Genomic DNA, 18,327 nt, shown 5'->3' with positions numbered 1-18,327 from the left:
GCCGCGTTGCCAGCCCCCCCCTGGCCCCGCCGGTGGCTGATCTCCTCGGCTGGCATCCCAGCCGGCTGCTGAGGGCGGGATGCTCGCAGCACAGCGGGTTGGACCGCGACGGGAGGCTGAAGCTCGAGCTCCTCTGCATGGTGGCGAAGCCGTTGGAGTAGCGCTGCACGCTGCCCCCGCTGTAACACCGCCGCTTCTCCACCGGCGTCCACACCTTGGAGCCCAAAGGTCTCCAGGAGGAGCCACAACCGGACATCTCATCCGAAAAGGAGAGCGAGCGGCACTGGCGCTTGCTGGGGGGGGCCGAGGGGTTGCCGTGGGGGTCGCTGAGGCTGAGGTCTTTGATCAGGTTGGTGACGGAGCAAGTGGTGGCCGTGTCCCTGGGCCAGCGCGAGCCCTCCTCGCCCTTGTCCGACAAGCAGTCCCAGATGCTGGCGCCTGCTGAGATCTCTCCATCTGTCATTTTCTGGTTCAGAAAGGAGAGGGGAATAGAGAAACTCAAGTCAGAAACACACGCACAGGCGTTAGCAATAATTAATTCCGCGATTCGCTTTCTACGGCCGTAAAACAAAAGGAGCAGCATATGGGATGTTTTCCTGTACCAATTAATTAACTCTTGGAATACAGTTTTCCAAACTGCCAGGAGATCTCTCCATCTGTCATTTTCTGGTTCAGAAAGGAGAGGGGAATAGAGAAACTCAAGTCAGAAACACACGCACAGGCGTTAGCAATAATTAATTCCGCGATTCGCTTTCTACGGCCGTAAAACAAAAGGAGCAGCATATGGGATGTTTTCCTGTACCAATTAATTAACTCTTGGAATACAGTTTTCCAAACTGCCAGCAGAGCGATTGCTGCGGTGTAGATGGAGAGAGAGACAAAGTGATAATCGCAGCAGGAGCAAAGCTGCCAGGAGATGATCAAAACATGCCTCGGAGTCTCCAGATTGCGCTAGCTAAGGGAAATTCAGCAGTATAAAATGCGTGGCCATTGCCTTATCTCTGTGCTAGGCCATGTCTCACATGTGTGTGGTTTGTCCTAGGCTCCTCGATCAGTAATTGCCTGAGGAGTTCCCCAAAGCTGGAAGTGAAGAGCACGAAGATGTAGCACTGCTGAGGTGAGATGGCCCTCAGGGGACCAAACACCAGAAAGGAGATGAGAGAGAAGTTGGGATGGTCCTAACAGCAAAGGGAGTGACCCCACAGGCATCCAGCTACCTGTCAGAGCACAGAAATCCCAACAGGGTCATCAGAGTCTAGGGGAAACCAAAATCATCCTGACGCCCATTGGGCTGTCCTGCTAAAACAGCATTGCTCCAGTGAAACCAACTGACCTCACTGAGGCTCTGAGATCACCCCCAAACCAACCCAAAGACACTGTGTGAAACAGCGGGTGCACGTAACAAGCTCTAAGATGGCTGATGCTACGATCCATGTCTGATAAACCTCCATGAGGTCTTTGCATAGTGCTGTCCTTACGTCCCTGCTGTGAGGCCCACTGCTCCTCTCCCCTCTGTCCCCCAAATCTGGGTGCTCTGGCCCAGGTACCCCCCTGCCCAGCTACCTCCACGAAGCATGAAGGAACCCACACCCTCCTACTGTTCTGCAGCAGCCTGAGGTCAGCATCCCTTTGGGGTTGCCTCGCAAACCCCATGTGTACCTAGCACAGCCAATTGTTTGCATTTAACACACATAACATTGAATCATTTATTTAAAGGAACAAATTGATTAATAAGGTTCACTTTCTTTTTAAGACACCTTTTTAACATGTTCTCCCTCTCTTTCATTCAGCTTATTCACATGGGAATTTATTCCTCTTGCAAACTTGCCTGAACAGTCTTCCAACAGAGCACACCAAAAGATGGTGGTGACCTGTTGCATGGGTTTGGGGTTACCATAAAGATATTCATTTTATCAGATGGGTAAAGATCCAAGAAACTTCCACCTCCTTGGCCTGAAATGTGTATAGCTATGGGCAGCTCCACGTGGAAGACTGCAAACCTGGAGGCAGCTGTAGCCAGAAGTCCCACTGATGACCGTGTCGAAAGAGAGGATTAAGGGTGATGATCTCATTCCCACACACAACCCATTGACAATGACAGAAGAAAGCAAAGTAGCACCAAGCCCTGGCTCCCCAGGCTCTCTGCATATGTTGATACTCAACAGGAAAACCATGGTAGGACAGGACAACCCCTGTGCAGTGGAAAAAAGTCATCACCAAAACCAGTCACCAGTTCTCTGGTGACTGTTTTTGTCGCTGCTGCTGCGAACAGAGCAAACCGAGCTTGCTGTTGCTGCCAACTTTCATCTGATCATATGTGAATCATGCGAGACTTTTTAGGGGTTTTGGGGTTTTCCACTCTGGCAACTGAAGGATGAATTAAAGCTGTACCCAGCCCACGAGCTATAGGTACCAGGCTGATAGGGAAGATGTGGCAGTGCAAGAACGCTTCCAACGAAGGCTCAGTTTTAGGTCAGGAGGTCAGGTTTGGAGTCCCATAAAGCATTCTTGGCCACTCTTCCCATTTCTCCCTGCATCCAGGTGCCACCATCACAGCTCCAGCCCCAGCCAGCCTGGCTCTGCCCTCAGTAACCACACGGCATTCCAACTGCTGCCGTCCTCATTTGAATAAACACAATGAAAAGTGGGAAATCTGCACTAAACAACTACATCTGTGTTTAGATCTTTATTATTTTCCCCTTTGTATTATGCTGCCAGCAGAGAGATTCCTCAGGTCAGGTCAGCAGACAAAAGAAACAGAAATAGAAGCCGAGTTTTCATGGCAAGCTGCCACCATCCTCTGTCTGGAGGCATCATATTGTACAAAAGGCCTTGGTGAGGAGGATACGGGACACCTTCCTCTTTCACCCCTGCTTCAGCACAAACAGCTATAAATCTTCCCAACCCTGCAAAGAAAGCGGTAACTGCACCGTTATCCCCAGCACCAGCTTGGGGTTATTTGCTCTTCCCCTTGCACTGTGGGAGCTGGGTTTCGGCAGGGCAGGGAGAAGACCATGGCACAGCCCCCCTGAACCACCGACTGGTCCCAAACTACCACATAACCCAGACAATGGGGTTTTTAGGGCAAATGGAAAACTTTTCAGCCTGAAACAAATTGGAAATGGGGTTGTCCAAGAGCTGAGCGTGTAACTGAGGGACTGAGGAAAGCCTCATTGAGGAAAAGCTGCTGGGTTTCTGTTCAGTTTGTAAGACTTAGCTAACAGCTGTTTAACTGCTGGAGCAAGTCCAGAGGAGGCCACGAGGATGATCAGGGGCTGGAGCACCTCCCGTATGAAGACAGGCTGAGAACATTGGGGCTGTTCAGCCTGGAGAAGAGAAGCTGCTGGAGACCTCAGAGCAGCTTCCAGTGTCTGAAGGGGGCTACAAGGATGCTGGAGAGGGACCTTCATCAGGGACTGGAGAGATAGGACAAGGGGTGATGGGTTCAAACTGAAACAGGGGAAGTTCAGGTTAGACATTAGGAAGAAGCTCTTCCCTGTGAGGGTGCTGAGGCGCTGGCACAGGGTGCCCAGAGAAGCTGTGGCTGCCCCATCCCTGGCAGTGTTCAAGGTCAGGTTGGACACAGGGGCTTGGAGCAACCTGCTCTAGTGGAAGGTGTCCCTGCCCGTGGCAGGGGTTGGAACTGGATGAGCTTTAGGGTCCTTTCCAACACAAACCAGGCTGGGATTCTGTGACTAAGATTCACATCCTGAACAGGCTGATAACCATAACTGCAATGGAGCCATTAATACTGCTGCAGTTAAGCGTGTATTCATCTTCTCACACTACAAACCTCAGCCTGGTTTACCCCAAGGCAGCTATTTGTTCCAGGCTAAAACCCACCATGAGAACCTCTCAGTTCACAAGTGAGCTGCTTCGCTGGAAAACTCTCCTTTGCCAGCTGGAAAACGACAGGAGATGTACAACCAGAGCATGATGTAAGCGGGGCACGAGGGGCTCTTCCCCTCTTCGTGTCCTTGGATGAAATAGCATCTTCCTTTTGGATTTTAACTTAGAACTGCCAAGATGAACACTTCAAGTCACTTAATGAGCACATCCAGCACATTTCTTTTGAGATGTTTTGATCTGTAGATCTGTATTTCCAGGGTGAGGCTACACAAAGTGAATTTTCTGGCATCTCTTTGGTTGTGAAATAGGTTTCCAGCTTCCAAGACACAGAGGGGTGGTATCAGCAGCCTGGGGAAAACTGAGCTTCTCGTCCTGCCTTTTCATAGGATCCCAGACTGGTTTGTGTTGAAGGGACCTTAAAGCTCACCCAGTTCCAAGCCCCTGCCATGGGCAGGGACACCTTCCACTAGAGCAGGTTGCTCCAAGCCCCATCCAACCTGGCCTCTGGCCATGGCAGCAGGAGCCTGAGCCCTCTTGCAAACCACGCATGAAGCAGCAAGATATTCAGACAGGCATGAAGCAACATTCAGTTCAGGTTGGAGCTGCGAGCTCCCAGGCTGCCCAGCCTCAGGGAGAACCAAAACCAACCATTTCTGCTTTCCAAACCAAGGCTGTGACAGTTAGCTCTGATTCAGCACTGGAAAGGGCGATCTGAGCCCTGGCTCCTGTGTCACTCCCCTAAACCTGCATGCATTCCCACTGCCCGTCCTGGCCTTGGGGGCAGTTTGGTGGCAGAGCCATTGACCCCAGGGTGATGGGGAGCAGCCCTCCAGGGATGCTCTATAAAGGAGATGCTGGGTGTCCAACAGCAGGAGCACTTCGGGTGGAGGTGAAGAGTGGCCGACACTGCCCAGCAGGACTCACCAGGCTGGGCAAGCAGCAACAAGCCCCGGCATTAAACCTCACCTGGTTTGTTTTCTCCCCTCTCCTATTTTGAGAGACAAGCCAGAAGCCACCTGCATGTGAGCAGGGCCCAACCTGCCCTGGGATCATTGACAGCATGCTCAAACACATCCACACCACTATCTATTCCTGAGTTTCCTTTCAGGCAAAACCAAGACATGCACTTTCGAGAGCGAACATGAACCTGTAACAACATCCATCTGTTTTCCTGTGCAACCTTCACCACATCAAACAAACCCAGTGGTCCAGGGCACGAGTCACATCCCAAAATCAAGGAGATGGGTGTTGTCCTCCACACATCCCCGAGAGCTTTGCACAGCCCCACGGAGAACAGGATCCATCCTCAGAGCATCACAGGCAGCTTTCCAAATGCTGAGCTCCAGGTTTTGCAGGCACAGCTCACGGACACACCAGGCACCTTCCAGCTTCAGATGGTCTTTTTAAATGACTGCCCTGCTCCTCTGGTGACACGGAGTAAGTTGTAATGACCACATCCATAACCATGGAGAAGGGTGTAAAACCAAAGAGCCGACACAAACTTTAACTGCAGCAACACAAATGTGCTGCTATAATATTTTTACAGTTCCTTTTTATGCATAATGCATGATCCTTCTGCTCAAGTTTCCTCCACGTTCTTTTCCAGTGAAATAATTTACATGAATGCATTATTTATTATGGCAACTTGTAAAACAATTACGGGTTTCAATCAATTTTTCTTCTCTCTTCTTTTCTTGGCAGATGAATTCTGTTTGGATCCTCACCCAAACATTTCTCTTCACACAGGTGTGTGGCCAAGTCCCTTCATTCACATGTTGTTCGAGTTGAATTTCAGTCTCCCTGTCCCTGTCCATGGGGGAAAAAGCAGCCTGCATTTTCCACTGCCCCCTGTTTATGTTCAGGAGTTGATTTCTAAATGTGGAACAAATGTACTGGTTGTAATTAGCTGGTGGCAGTGCCATAGAGCCTTCCCATTGCTGAAATGAGATTAAAATATGGTGTGCAGAGCTGTGCTTCGATGGGAGATGAAAACAACCACCCCCAAACCTACTGCTGGAGAATAAACACACCAGTGCTGCGGGCTCCTGGTGCCAGCAGCTGGCATTGGAGAGGGAAATTCCCCATCTCAACAGTGAAACGTGCCCTGCTCTTCAATGAGATCCTCTGGGGAGGTCTCCCTGCTCCAGCTGCACCTCACTGGCTTTCCCTGCTTGGCTTTTTCTCTCTCTGTGCTTGAAGATGCACAGGATGTTGCTCTGCATTGATGGCCTCTCCAAAAACCCTCTGAAATCCCAGAAAATCCCAGTTCAGAAACAGGAGGGGTGCAAGCCCTGCAGGTGCTTTTGGGATGTGACCAAGGGGCATCATCCAGGGCAACAGCACCTTGTCACAGCCTCAATAAAACCCAGCCTACAGCTTGTCCCAAAGACAACTTCTTGCTTATGCAGAAACCATGAGGCCTCTGCTTCCTGCTGAGCTTCTCATACAGGACTGGACTAGTGCAACACTTCAATGTCGAGTTCTTCTTATACACCTGCTAGGAGAAGGTGGTGCTGCCAATGCATTGTTAAAATAGCCTAAATATTCCTATGCCAGCCATCCAAAGACTGAAAAATTTCAATATTGGAAGTAAAAAGTAATGTCCTAACTTTATGTCAGCTTCTTTTTCTAGCACTGACATTCATATGCGACTGCAAGGGAAGAAAATAGGGGAAAAGAGAAAAACCCCATTATTCCACTGGACAATTCTTGTATTTCCAGGTGTTTAAAGGACCCATCAAGTTAAAAAGAAGTTACTGAATTTATGTAGGCATTTCACCTTTAATCTTCCTCCCACCAAAGTGCTATATAAAGATAAAACCCAACCCTTTTAGTATTATCATCATTACATTGACAGGAGTATTTCTTATAAATCTAAAAATTAAAAGATTATTTAGGTCACGTTGAGAAGTGGATCTAACGTTGCATCATCTGACATATTAAGTCTTTAATAATGTTTCCTCATACACTGAGTTATATTACAATCTATAATCAATTTTCAGACTCTAGTTGTTTAGTACCTTATGAGGTATCTACATCTAAAGATGCAAGGGCTTCAGCTTACTCTTTTCCCCCAAATTATGCCACAGGTAAGCAGGACCCCAGCTGGGTCTCTTGGTCATGGTGCATTACACACCCCTTGGGGCTTTGACCCACCTTCTTCCTTCTTCCTGGAGAAAATGCTCCAGAGCCATCATCCAGGTTTGGATAATGCTCTCCCAGCAGCCTGCCGAACTGTTCCATGGCCACTGGGACCAGCCATGAGCTGCCTTCCTGCCCAAAGCTGCCCTTGCCTCCAAAGGCAGCTAGGAAGAGCCTATGCAATGAACCTCAGCCTCTTCCAGCCGAAACCCCAGAAAATTCAGCCCACTTCCCTCCATCCCACCAACATCATACATGGGACTATGAGGCTTTGCCTCCCGCTGCTGTGCTGCCCGTCCAAACTCCACTGTGTTCATTAATCTCAGTGCTTTCTACCAACAGGGACTTTGTCTTTTGACCTGAAATACTCCTCAAGTTTTGCATTCGGTGCCACTACAACCATGGGACTTCTTTAACCAGTCAAGCAAGTTTTGACACCAGATTAATCTGGAAAGGAAAGATGCCTAAAACGAAACCCAAGATAACTATTGCCTTTGTATTCTGGAGAGGCTGGCTCCTCTCGACTGGACATGATGAAGACCATTACATGGCAAGCTGTGGTCAAGGAGCTGACATTTGTTCCCCTCGGAAAGAGGATCATTTGGCAGTCAAGGAAGATCAGCACAGAGCTATGAGGACACAGAAGGCTTTGTAAAAGCTCTTAAAGACAAGCTGCTTTTCTATCAGGCACAGACACATCAGACCTGCTGAGGAGCCTGCCGGTGCCACAGTGCAAGACAAAACCATCTGATCAGGTTTCTTTGTTCCTCACTCATGTTTGACAGGCAGGAGAAAGGGAATGGGCTGTCTCTGCCCCTTCTTGACTCTGAAGCTTGTGACTTCCATCTGAAAAAATCCAAATGCTTTCATTCTTCCCCAGCCTCCCAATGCCTGGAGTTAGCAGAGAGCTGGGGAAATGCCTCCTGTCAATGCATGTACTTGGCCCCCGTTAACACTAATGAGAGTTGTGTCCATGGAGAAAAGGGGCAGCTCTTTGTAAAGCACTGGCTTTCACAGCAAGCAGCTTGGCTCAAACCTGACCTGCAGTTTTAATTGGGTTTTGAGACTTCACCTAGTGACTGTTTTCCCCTACGAAGCCCAAAGAGCACAACCTAACAGCACATCCTCCAGTGCTACCAGTATCATGGGCCAAGGCACCAATCCCCTATCAATTTTGGTGGCTGTTCAGTGTAAAAGTTGATAGCAAGCTCTGACATAAACGTTACTAAACATCCTATACCATGGTTATCATCAAAGGCAAAAATAAGACATTTTCCTTATTGTTTGAGGCCTGTCCAAGCACTTTGTGCCAAGTGGTAGAACATTTTAGTGGTAACACTGGTATTTATTACTTGCATCGTGCCAACAGTCAAAAGCCATGGTCATGGGCTGGATACTCAAACACAAACACAATCTCAGACCCAAAGTGCTTATAATCTCAGCTGTATGAGTTACTCTAAAAATAAGCAGATATATCAAAGGGGAGGGGAAGGAGATAAGCAGTTCACTCAGCAATGGCAACAGGAAGAACCTCTGGGAAGGAGGGTGGCATAGGCATGATGGACACCACTAGAGGGTGGTGAGATGGGTGTCCCTCCATGCACACTGTGTGGGGCAGGTGGGTGATGCCCACCCCAGTGTCTGCAGAGGAGTGTTTTTGGGGAGATCCAGCTATTCAGGACATCTTCCCACCCATTGCTATTTACTGGAACAGGCTGCCCAAAGAAGTGGTGAATGTTCCTTCCCTGGCAGTGTTCAAGGCCAGGTTGGACAGAGCCTTGGGTGACATGGTTTAGTGCGAGGTGTCCCTGCCCATGGCAGGGGGTTGGGACTGGAGGATCTTAAGGTCCTTTCCAACCCAAACCGTTCTATGATTCTATGGAAGCAGGAACAGAGGTGGAGTAAATACGGACAGAAGTGTCTGTTACTTACCCATCACGCCACAAGAGAAGAGGGTAGGTCCTTGACTCATCTTTGGAGTGTGCTGCAAACAACCAGAGAAACTATTCACTTCTCGCAGACTCGATTCGGGCACCAGAAACCACCCTGCCTCCAGCTCTGGCAAAGCCACAGTGCACCCAGCAAGGAGAAGAGCCTTTGGTGCCCACAACGGTCCCACTCATCTTCCATCAATGAAATCCAGTTTCATTAAATGCTGCGGATGGTGTTGAGGCCCGAGCTTGCAGATCATGATCCTGCAGCTAATCCTTACCCATGGGAATAGCTGCAGCAAGGCCCCCAGCTCCGGGACCCAAAGCACTGCAGAAACTGAACCAGGACCTGCAATTCAGTGGCAGTTCTGGATTGGGCAAGAAAGCAGCAGCAGCGGCATCTGAACCCCATCCAAGGCCATTAAGGCCTCCCATCTAGGTACAAAACTATGATTCTATTTAGGTTTTCTAAACATACAGTGTGTTTCTAAGGCAAGGCGCCCTCACTGCAGCACTTCTGGGGATTCCACATTCAGATTTGCTCTAAAAATAGGGGAAAATGTAACTATATGGGTGCAAAATAATCCCAGTTGTTTTATATGCTCTTTTTTTTTCCAAGAATTTTCCTCTTGACAGTGTGAGAGACATCATCAGATTTCTATAAATGGGCATGGACAGTTCTATATACAATAAATCAGTGTCATCTGCAGCTACATGCCATTTCAGCTATGTCTGCAAATCACTTTCATACTAATTGTTCTTTTATTATCCCCCAAAATATCCAGCTTCTGCTTCTGAAGTGTCTCTCCTGGCAACACCATCCCATCTGAGCAAGGCTTTACATCATCTGAGGGAAGCACCAGCATGACCTCCCTGTTCATCTGTGCTACCATAGGTGTGTTTTACCTGGCATCAGGCCACTGCATTCGCACCGTCTCTCCTCATCCATGTTTTACACATTGCCTGCTCACATCATGGTGGTGATAATAATAATAATGTTACGTATAATGGTAATAATGATAATAATAAATGCTGGACCCTGCTTATACAGAGCAAGCCAATAAAAGGATCCCACTTCATTTACAGAATACTGTAAATACTGAATATAGAGGGATGTGGAGGTGGAAAACAACGATGGGATCCAGATGTGAAGGTAAATAAGGGCTGATCATCTTCTTTGGAGCATGTGCCACTTTTCTATGTGAGGTAAGGGTATCTCTAGCTGTCAAGCCTCACCTCAGGAAGAAACAGGTTATGATTAATCAGGAAACAGCAAGGACAGGCAGCTGTCTCGTAAGAGTGGCCAACATTAGGTGACATATGTCCATATTGAGTATACTTCTTAGGGCAACACTGGCACAGGGTGCCCAGAGAAGCTGTGGCTGCCCCATCCCTGGCAGTGTTCAAGGCCACGTTGGACACAGGGGCTTGGAGCAACCTGCTCTAGTGGAAGGTGTCCCTGCCCGTGGCAGGGGTTGGAGCTGGATGAGCTTTAAGGCCCCTTCAACACAAACCAGGCTGGGGTTCTATGATCAGGTTTTGGTACGGTGGAGTTACTGCTCCACTGCTCAGACATTTATGTCTTTTAGGCTTTGCTTTTTGGCCTTGTCCATGAAGTCAATGGAAGAACTCTTGCTTGCTTTGGTGGATCAGTCTTCTTGCCCCAGTTTAACAGCCCAGACAACCCAGCAAACCAACTTGTGTAACCAGAACTATCACTGCACTGTTGATCCAGCACCAGAGCTGCGGGAGGCGCTCAGCAAACACGTGGGGGCAAAGTTTCTCATTACAGCTCTGCACCTCCACTTCCTGCCACTGAACAGCCCCAGTGCCCATCCCTTCCCATAGGAGTTGAAGAAATTACTTCTCATGCACCTCTCTGCAGCAAGTTCTCCTCCACCTGCCCCACATACCTCTGGGACTCAGCTGGCATCAGGTGCTGCCCCTCGCCACCACAAGCAGAAGCCACAGGAGATGCTGCCTTCCCAGCAGGAGCCAACATTAAAGCAATGATATTTTTCCAACATAGAAAATATCCTTCCTTCCTTCAATAACTTTCCTTCCCAAATTTCACCCTTTTAAGGCAGGATTTAATGCTGCCTCTACACTGCTTGCCTTCCACCCGTGCGCTGCCAGGGCAACCTGCCTTCCCCAGCACTGCACTATCTGCCCAGGAAGCCCAGCTGGACAGCTTGTGATCCTCAGCAAACTTAGACACTTATATTTCTTTCATGCTCAAAATGCCCATTTAGGGCTATTCCTGCCAGATGCTTCCTGCTGTGTTCCTGCACACCCTTATCTGAGACTCTCAGTGCAGGAATAGCCTTTTGGTCTCATTTCTTCTCAGACTGCAACCATCTCTCCTGGAGGACAGAGGAGCAAACGTCCACAACCAGCTCTGGGCTTTCTAGATGGCTCTCCATCATCCTGCACCTCCTCCTGCCCCTGCTTCCCACCCTTCCTTGCTCCGATACTGCCCCAAGACAATGCACTGACCCTCAGTTGTTGCTGCTGCAGGTTCACTCAGCCCCATGGCCTTGCTCACTCCTTCCAGCATCATTTAGTCTGTCTGCTGCTCCTTATTTGTTCTTTTGTTGCCTGCTCATCCAGCATGGTTGCATTTGCATCAGTCCAGGCTGCCAGCAAGACTATTAAGTACTATAGCACTGCCCTTTGCCATCTCCCACTTAATCCTGCTCCCCTCTTGCTCATCCTTTTATTAATGATGAGCATCTGTTCACTGCTGGTGAAGCAACTTCTCACTCATGTTATTCATGGTGTTGATTTAATGTTTTTCCTACTGTTTATTTCATTGCATGCTTACTGAAATTCATATATGCAAAAGCCACAGCACTCCAGTCATTCACTAATCCCCTGCTCCTTGGATATTAATGCAGCTCAGTAGAAAACAGTGCTATAAACCATCCCCTGTGTCCAGCTCTGGGGCTCCCAACACAAGAGGGACGTGGAGCTGCTGGAGCGAGGCCAGAGGAGGCCCCGGAGCTGCTGTGAGGGCCGGAGCAGCTCTGCTCTGGAGCCAGGCTGAGAGAGCTGGGCTGGGGCAGCTGGAGAAGAGAAGGCTCCTCAAGGGGACACCTTAGAGCAGCTCCAGGGCCTAAAGGGGCTCCAGGAGACCTGGAGAGGGGCTTTGGACAAGGGCCTGTAGGGACAGGACAAGGGGAATGGCTTGAACCTGCCAGAGGGGAGATTGAGATGAGCTCTTGGGCAGAAGCTCTTCCCTGTGAGGGTGCTGAGGCGCTGGCACAGGGTGCCCAGTAAAGCTGTGGCTGCCCCATCCCTGGCAGTGTTCAAGGCCAGGTTGGACACAGGGGCTTGGAGCAACCTGCTCTAGTGGAAGGTGTCCCTGCCCGTGGCAGGGGTTGGAACTGGATGAGCGTTAAGGTCCCTTCCAACACAAACCATCCTAGGATTTTACGATCTAAAGATCCAGCCCTGCAGCACAGAAAGCCCTTATTACAAATCTGTGGTAAAGCTCTTGGTGGCAAAAGAGTTTTGAACAAAGCTCTCAGGAAGCTTACCAGCTCAGTCCTGCATGTTATGGAGTCAGCACCTTTGTTTTGCCGCGTTTTGGTTAAGATCATCACCATGGTAGTGCAGTCCTGCCTTGGAGTCCATTAGGGTCCAGGCGAAGGGCACCAGCAGCTGAGGTCTGGTGAAGCTCCTCTTTCAGTCCATGTTGCCCCAGGAAAGGTTCAGCCCCACCAGCTCCTTGGGGGATGTGCAGGAACAGCCTCTGAGCGTGGAAAACTCCCTGTGTGTATATAGAGAGAACAGCTTCAAGGGACTTGCCTGGAGGGTGGGTGCACTGGGCAAGGGGTGAGTGCTGACCTAAAAGCACCCTGAGGGTGGTTCCTCCACAGGAATGTTTATGTTAGAGTATTAAACACTGTTGGTGATCCTCTGCACCCCATCAGTGCAGAGGTGTTTCATGGGACGGGTGATTGTATGAGCTGTTGGAAGTATGTAAAGTGCACACAGCAATCCAGAGGGATAGGAGTATTTCAGGTAGACAGACAGACAGACAGATAGAGATAGATATAGATAGACAGACAGACAGACAGACAGATAGATGGATGCATAGATAGACAGACAAAGTTTCTTCTGCATACTCCCTTTGAGAAAGGGAACTCATATCCCCTATATCAAAGATACCAAGGTTTGAAAGAAGGGCTCATTAAAGCCCCAGGGTTGATCTCACAGCAGCCCTTGTCCCCACACCAACTGGGAGCAGATGTCCAGAATTATTAAGGCTGTGAAATCCCCTGGATGCCCCCATCCCACCCCAGTTACTCCCCAATTCCCAACCCATGAAGAGCCAGTTGGTGAAAAAACAAGGCAAGGAGTTGTCTACAAGGAAGGAGACAGGTCCCAGCCCTGACGTCCTCAGGGCCACACCATGCCTCCTGGTCCTTACCTATTTCTTAGGCAGGAAAAGCTAAAGGCTGCACAATGAGGAGCACATGAACTGCAAGCCAGGCTCATACAGGAGCACACAGACCATGAGCTCTGCCTCACCTCCTGCCACCCTCTCCCATAAACTTACTCTGTGCAAAAGCAGCCAGATTGCACTTCAAATCTGCTTACAGAAATCAGTGTTTTCCCCGAATCACTCCTCTAATCCCATTTTGCTATTTTGTTGCCTTGCAATTAACAACCAAAACCACCATTTGCACAATCTGAAGAGCATAAAACACTGATCTTGTACCATGCAGTCAAAACCGAACCGCGGTATTTAAGGACAATATTTGAGAATATGCCTCAGATAAGTATTAAACCTCATTATGAACTGATATGGCTTCTGTTCCCAGCTCATAAATCATCTTTCCTGTGTTTACTGGGATTAGAGCTTGCGATGGTGTTATCAGTAGCTCATTTGAAGGCCAGCTGGCTGGTAAAGAAAAAACACCTTCTATCCTTGTGTGAGGACAAAGTTCATGCAGAGTGCAAAGCCAGGAGTGAGGATCAATACATTTCCCAAAGATTTACTCTTCCCAAGGGCCCCTGGTACAGTCTGCAGCTTCTTATGAGCCACTGGTGGGTTTATAATAAGCAATTTATAGGTAGCTTCATCATAAACCTCTGGGCAACCCAATGACCAAATGGAAACCGTCAAATAGAAAAGTAAAGGTTTTCAGACAGTCAAAATGACACATAATCTGTGAGCCCAGATGACACATTTATGCTATTTATATATTATATATATGGTATTTATAGTAGCCTGGGTTCATGCGAGGAGATCATGACGCAAGGGAGGATGGGGTGGCTGGAGGACCAGTTGACTAACACAGCAACATGCCCCCACCACTCCTGGTGATGCTGGAGACAGCTCAGACACCTTGGTTACAGCACATGGACCCCCAGGGTTATGTTCAGGAGCCTCCCCCAGTGCTGGGGCCAGGCCGGGGACATCAAGCTGTTTGTCAGGAGCAAGCAGAAGGAGTTGCTGTGCAGTTATTAAGAAGCTCCACAGGAGTTCTACATATCTGCATTTTGACAGTCCTTGCATCAAATATATTAGTAGGCAGCATGACCTACAGGTCCTTTTCAGGAAGGATGGCTGCTTACACCAGGCTCTGAGCAAACAGCAGGCGAGGGGATGCTCCCTAAAAATGGCTGCATGAAACAGAAAAAAGATCCCAGAATCCCAGACTGGTTTGTGTTGAAGGGGCCTTAAAGCTCATCCAGTTCCAGCCCCGTGCCACGGGCAGGGACACCTTCCACTAGAGCAGGTTGCTCCAAGCCTCTGTGTCCAACCTGTCCATGATCCCAGCTCCAAAACTGGGATGCTTGCTGCGGGGCTGGACTCTCCCGTGTTTGGGATGATGCTGGGGCCATCGCTGGCAAGTTGGCAGCATGGGGAGTGAAGAGCAGCACGAAAGCAGTTAAGCTCAGCTCCTCATTAACAGGGTATGATTCCTCAGGAATAACTACCTTTCCCTAAGGTAATGGTTAACGTTGGTGCTGCAGACTCCTACACACAGCCAGGCGTGTGGCAGCCAGCAGGCAGGAACAGCAGCAAGTACAGGCAGACGCTCCCTGCCCAAGCCAGACAGGCTGCAGCACACACCACTCTGCACCTCCCTGCTTCATTGCATCTAATGCAATAACACAGCCCTAATGATGACAAACTGGTAGTTTACACCACCCAACACCAGGTCTGAGGGGCACTTTTAGGTCTGGGTTCTTTTTAACTACCACTTGGTTGGGGTTTGAAATCATCCTCAGCGAGAAACTGCAATAAAAAGGAAAAGTTTCCAGTGAAATGGGATCTTTAGCTCCTCATCCCACTCCACCGGGCTCCTGAAGCATGGCATGACCCAGCACAGTCCTGCCCCGTCATGTCCCTGGGATGAAAACAAGTGCTGTGGGACAGAAACACTTCTGCAGAGCCGGGATGGGCTCCCCATCGACTCCAAGGAGGAAACTACTGTGTATTTATAGACTGGAGGCTTTCACACACACACACACACACATACACACGCTAATGAAAAGATGCTCTTCAGGGACCATTCATTATTTTAAGAAATGTATTTCCTCATTTGCAATCAGATAAAGGAACTATCTTCATCCTGTCATTGAGGTTAAGTTCAGACCTGGGCCATGGCCACTGGGATCAGCAGGATCTCCTGAGCTGTACGGAGCATCCACAGGCAGCACTAGCGCATGGAAACACCCAAACCATGATTTTTCCATGGGCATTGCTTCAAAATACAGACAGAGGAAAAGACCTCAGGATTTAGCAAGCTGTTGGATCTCTGCCGTGGCTGGAGGGAGCCTGAACAGTAACCACTATCATAAACCCACACATCCGACCCCAGCAGTACTCTTCAGGAAGACGACCGAGGACCAGCATCATGAACATTTCCACTTGCTGTGGCACCACCACCCTCTGTACAGAAAACATTCAATCTCTAATAATCCACCTCCAGACACACACACTGACATAAAACCTATTTACAGGCAGAAAGAGATGACAGGAACGAGGAGCCAGAGCTGTATTTTGCATACTGATACACCTTGCGAGCCACACAGCGGGATCACTCTTGGAATATCAATCGCCTGCCCCTGCTGTATTATTAATGCTGCTCAAAGCCCCCAGTGAAAAGCCACGAGCCATGCAGGACCCTGCTCCCAACCCCATGCCCCAGCAGTGTTCCCTCTGCTGTGCTAGAAGGAATATTCAGGCATGCTTTTGACTGCACAGAAAGTTTTCCTAAAGCTCTGCAAGAGGACAAGAGAAGCATTCCTCACCTTTTCCTTCTGAATGGAACCGAGAGCTGCCCATCCCTCTTTGGGCAGAGGATTCCCAGCCACTTCCAAACAGCTCCCAAACTCAGCGGAAGAGGAGGAAGGACAAACACCCAAGCCCAGCCTTCGTCCTTGGCGTAGCTGCGGGCTTGGCTCCATCACCACCAGCAGCGTCATTCCAAAATGCTACAGTACAACCTAGAGCATGCTTTGGCTCAGCAAGAAATATTCCTATTTCCACACCGTGAAGTCTGGCTCCAGAGAGCCAATGCTGATGCTACCCAAAGGCACACGGTGCTTTGGGGGGCAAGGCTGGAGCAAGCCAAGTGTCCCAGCTCAGCGCATCTTCCAGCAGCCACTGCCCTGAGGCTTACTCCAAGGCAGGAGGATTTGGTAACGCTGGTTCCTAAGTTTCAAATGCCATCAAAGGAGCAACAAATAGGAGCGAGGAAAGACACAGCAGTTTGATATACACAGCTCTCTGAGAGGAAAAGCAATAAATGCAGCTTGGCAGAGGAGAACACCAGCCTCTGAGTGGAAAACAAGGGGCTGAGCAAAGAGACGCTGTGATTGTGGCGTTGATTTAACACAGTTTAGACCCACATGTCTGAAGAACCAAGACTCATCCCTCCAGGCCAAACTCTGAGCATGTTTCTAAGGCTTAACCATCCTCCCCTCACACGAATTAAACCCAAATCCCCCTCCTGCTACACAGAGCTCCAGTTCTCTGTGCACACAGACGGCTGTGGAGCCCCAGCACACCACAGCCAGCCAACCCACCTTCAAACACTACAAGTGACTTACAAGGAATTTAGGGAAATAGCCAAAACTGGTTACTGCAAGTGAAAATTGTGGGGTTTAAGGCTTTCTACAGCATCACATTGCATTTTTTATCCAAACTACAAATCGTGCCCCCATCCCCATCCTTCCGCTTCTTAGGAAGGATGTGGGGCTACATTGAGTCTCCTCATCACACATCCTGCCTCACCACTAGTGCTTTGGACAATGCCAAGAGGTACATCTTCAATTTGCTGATTTACTGCAGTATAGATCTGGGAAAATCCTGGAAGCCTGTCCTTTGCAGGTAGCTAAATGTGGGCTCATTCCTTGTCTCAGGCAGTAATTTGTGTCCTGCACCAGCACTAGGAGGTGCTCAGCTCTGGGCAGCTTGCTCCCCTCGCTCGAGCACTCTGCCATGCTGTTAGTGAGTACTGATCTCATTTATGGGGTTAAAATCCTCCAGTAAAAGTGAAAGATGCCATTCATGGCCTGAGAAGAAGCCTCCACACTCTGAAAATGCCCTGTGGACTAGTCCTGAGTAAACAGGATCATGAGTCAGCGCACGTGACTTCAAAGGACAGAATTTCCACGGATGCAGCCGCGTCAGGATCATCCCCTGGGACTCTGTCAAGAGGAAAGAGCTGCCCAGCCTGCCCAGCCATCGGAACACAAAGGCTGCAGCACTGCCCCGTCTGACCACGAGCCTGCCGTCACCTCCTCCTGCTCCACAGGTCCTTCCCAGCTCCTGGAAGCGCAGGAGGGCTCTGGTGCAGAAGACCATGTGTCCTGCATGGCTCTCCTGTCCTACCTGGCAAGGACTTGGGTTCACCACATGCTTCAGGTACTCAGAAATCACCAGGCAAAGACAAGGAATAAAGCAATGTCTTCCTCTGCCTCCTGCTTGCAGCTGGACGAGACTTTTCCAGGGCCAACAAGATAAAGATGCACTTTGAGCATTAATTAATAACTAAAAGACTTGCCTACACTCAACATCTTTAACAGCCAGCACAGCAAAGGGGAAAGCAGCAACAGGTTGTGACAAGGTGAACATTGCTCCATAGGTCTGCACAGCTTCAAGAACCACATCACCTCATTGCTTACAACCAACAGCTTCACACGGGAACGAGGTCTTCACTAACACAGCCCAATATTCATCCTGAAGGGCTGCATTAAGAGCAGAGAATACCATGTGCAGCCACTGAGGATGGCCACGTGCAACCTTATGGAGGTCTAAGATTAACCCTTACTATCAGGAACAACCAGGGTCCTGCCACAACCAGCAATTAATTACTAAGCAAATAGAAGTCTTATTTCAATCCAATCCCTTGCTTCAAGTGCCTGGGCATCACCTCAACCT

At 49.3% G+C, this 18,327-nt stretch overlaps 1 protein-coding gene across 1 annotated transcript in view; it reads right to left on the bottom strand.

Annotated features, from left to right (window-relative positions):
• FAM53B (family with sequence similarity 53, member B) overlaps positions 1-12,529 on the bottom strand; it is a gene marked incomplete at its 3' end in the record, with an annotated part of 12,732 nt that extends 203 nt beyond the window's left edge. Inside the window, exons 1-4 of the mRNA XM_010024772.1 lie at positions 12,461-12,529; positions 8,923-8,974; positions 638-666; positions 1-466 (exon numbers count right to left, since the gene is read on the bottom strand). The exon at positions 1-466 is cut by the window's left edge and continues 203 nt beyond it. Of these exons, the coding sequence (XP_010023074.1) occupies positions 1-466; positions 638-666; positions 8,923-8,974; positions 12,461-12,529 (616 nt within the window). The remainder of the gene's footprint in view (positions 467-637; positions 667-8,922; positions 8,975-12,460) is intronic.
• Between the last annotated feature and the right edge of the window lie 5,798 nt (positions 12,530-18,327).

This window comes from Nestor notabilis, unplaced genomic scaffold (assembly GCF_000696875.1).
Source record: "Nestor notabilis isolate BGI_N333 unplaced genomic scaffold, ASM69687v1 scaffold3882, whole genome shotgun sequence".
Lineage (NCBI taxonomy): Eukaryota > Metazoa > Chordata > Aves > Psittaciformes > Psittacidae > Nestor > Nestor notabilis.
The sequence above is the reverse complement of the archived record's forward strand: the minus strand, read 5'-3'. Positions and strand labels throughout refer to the sequence as shown.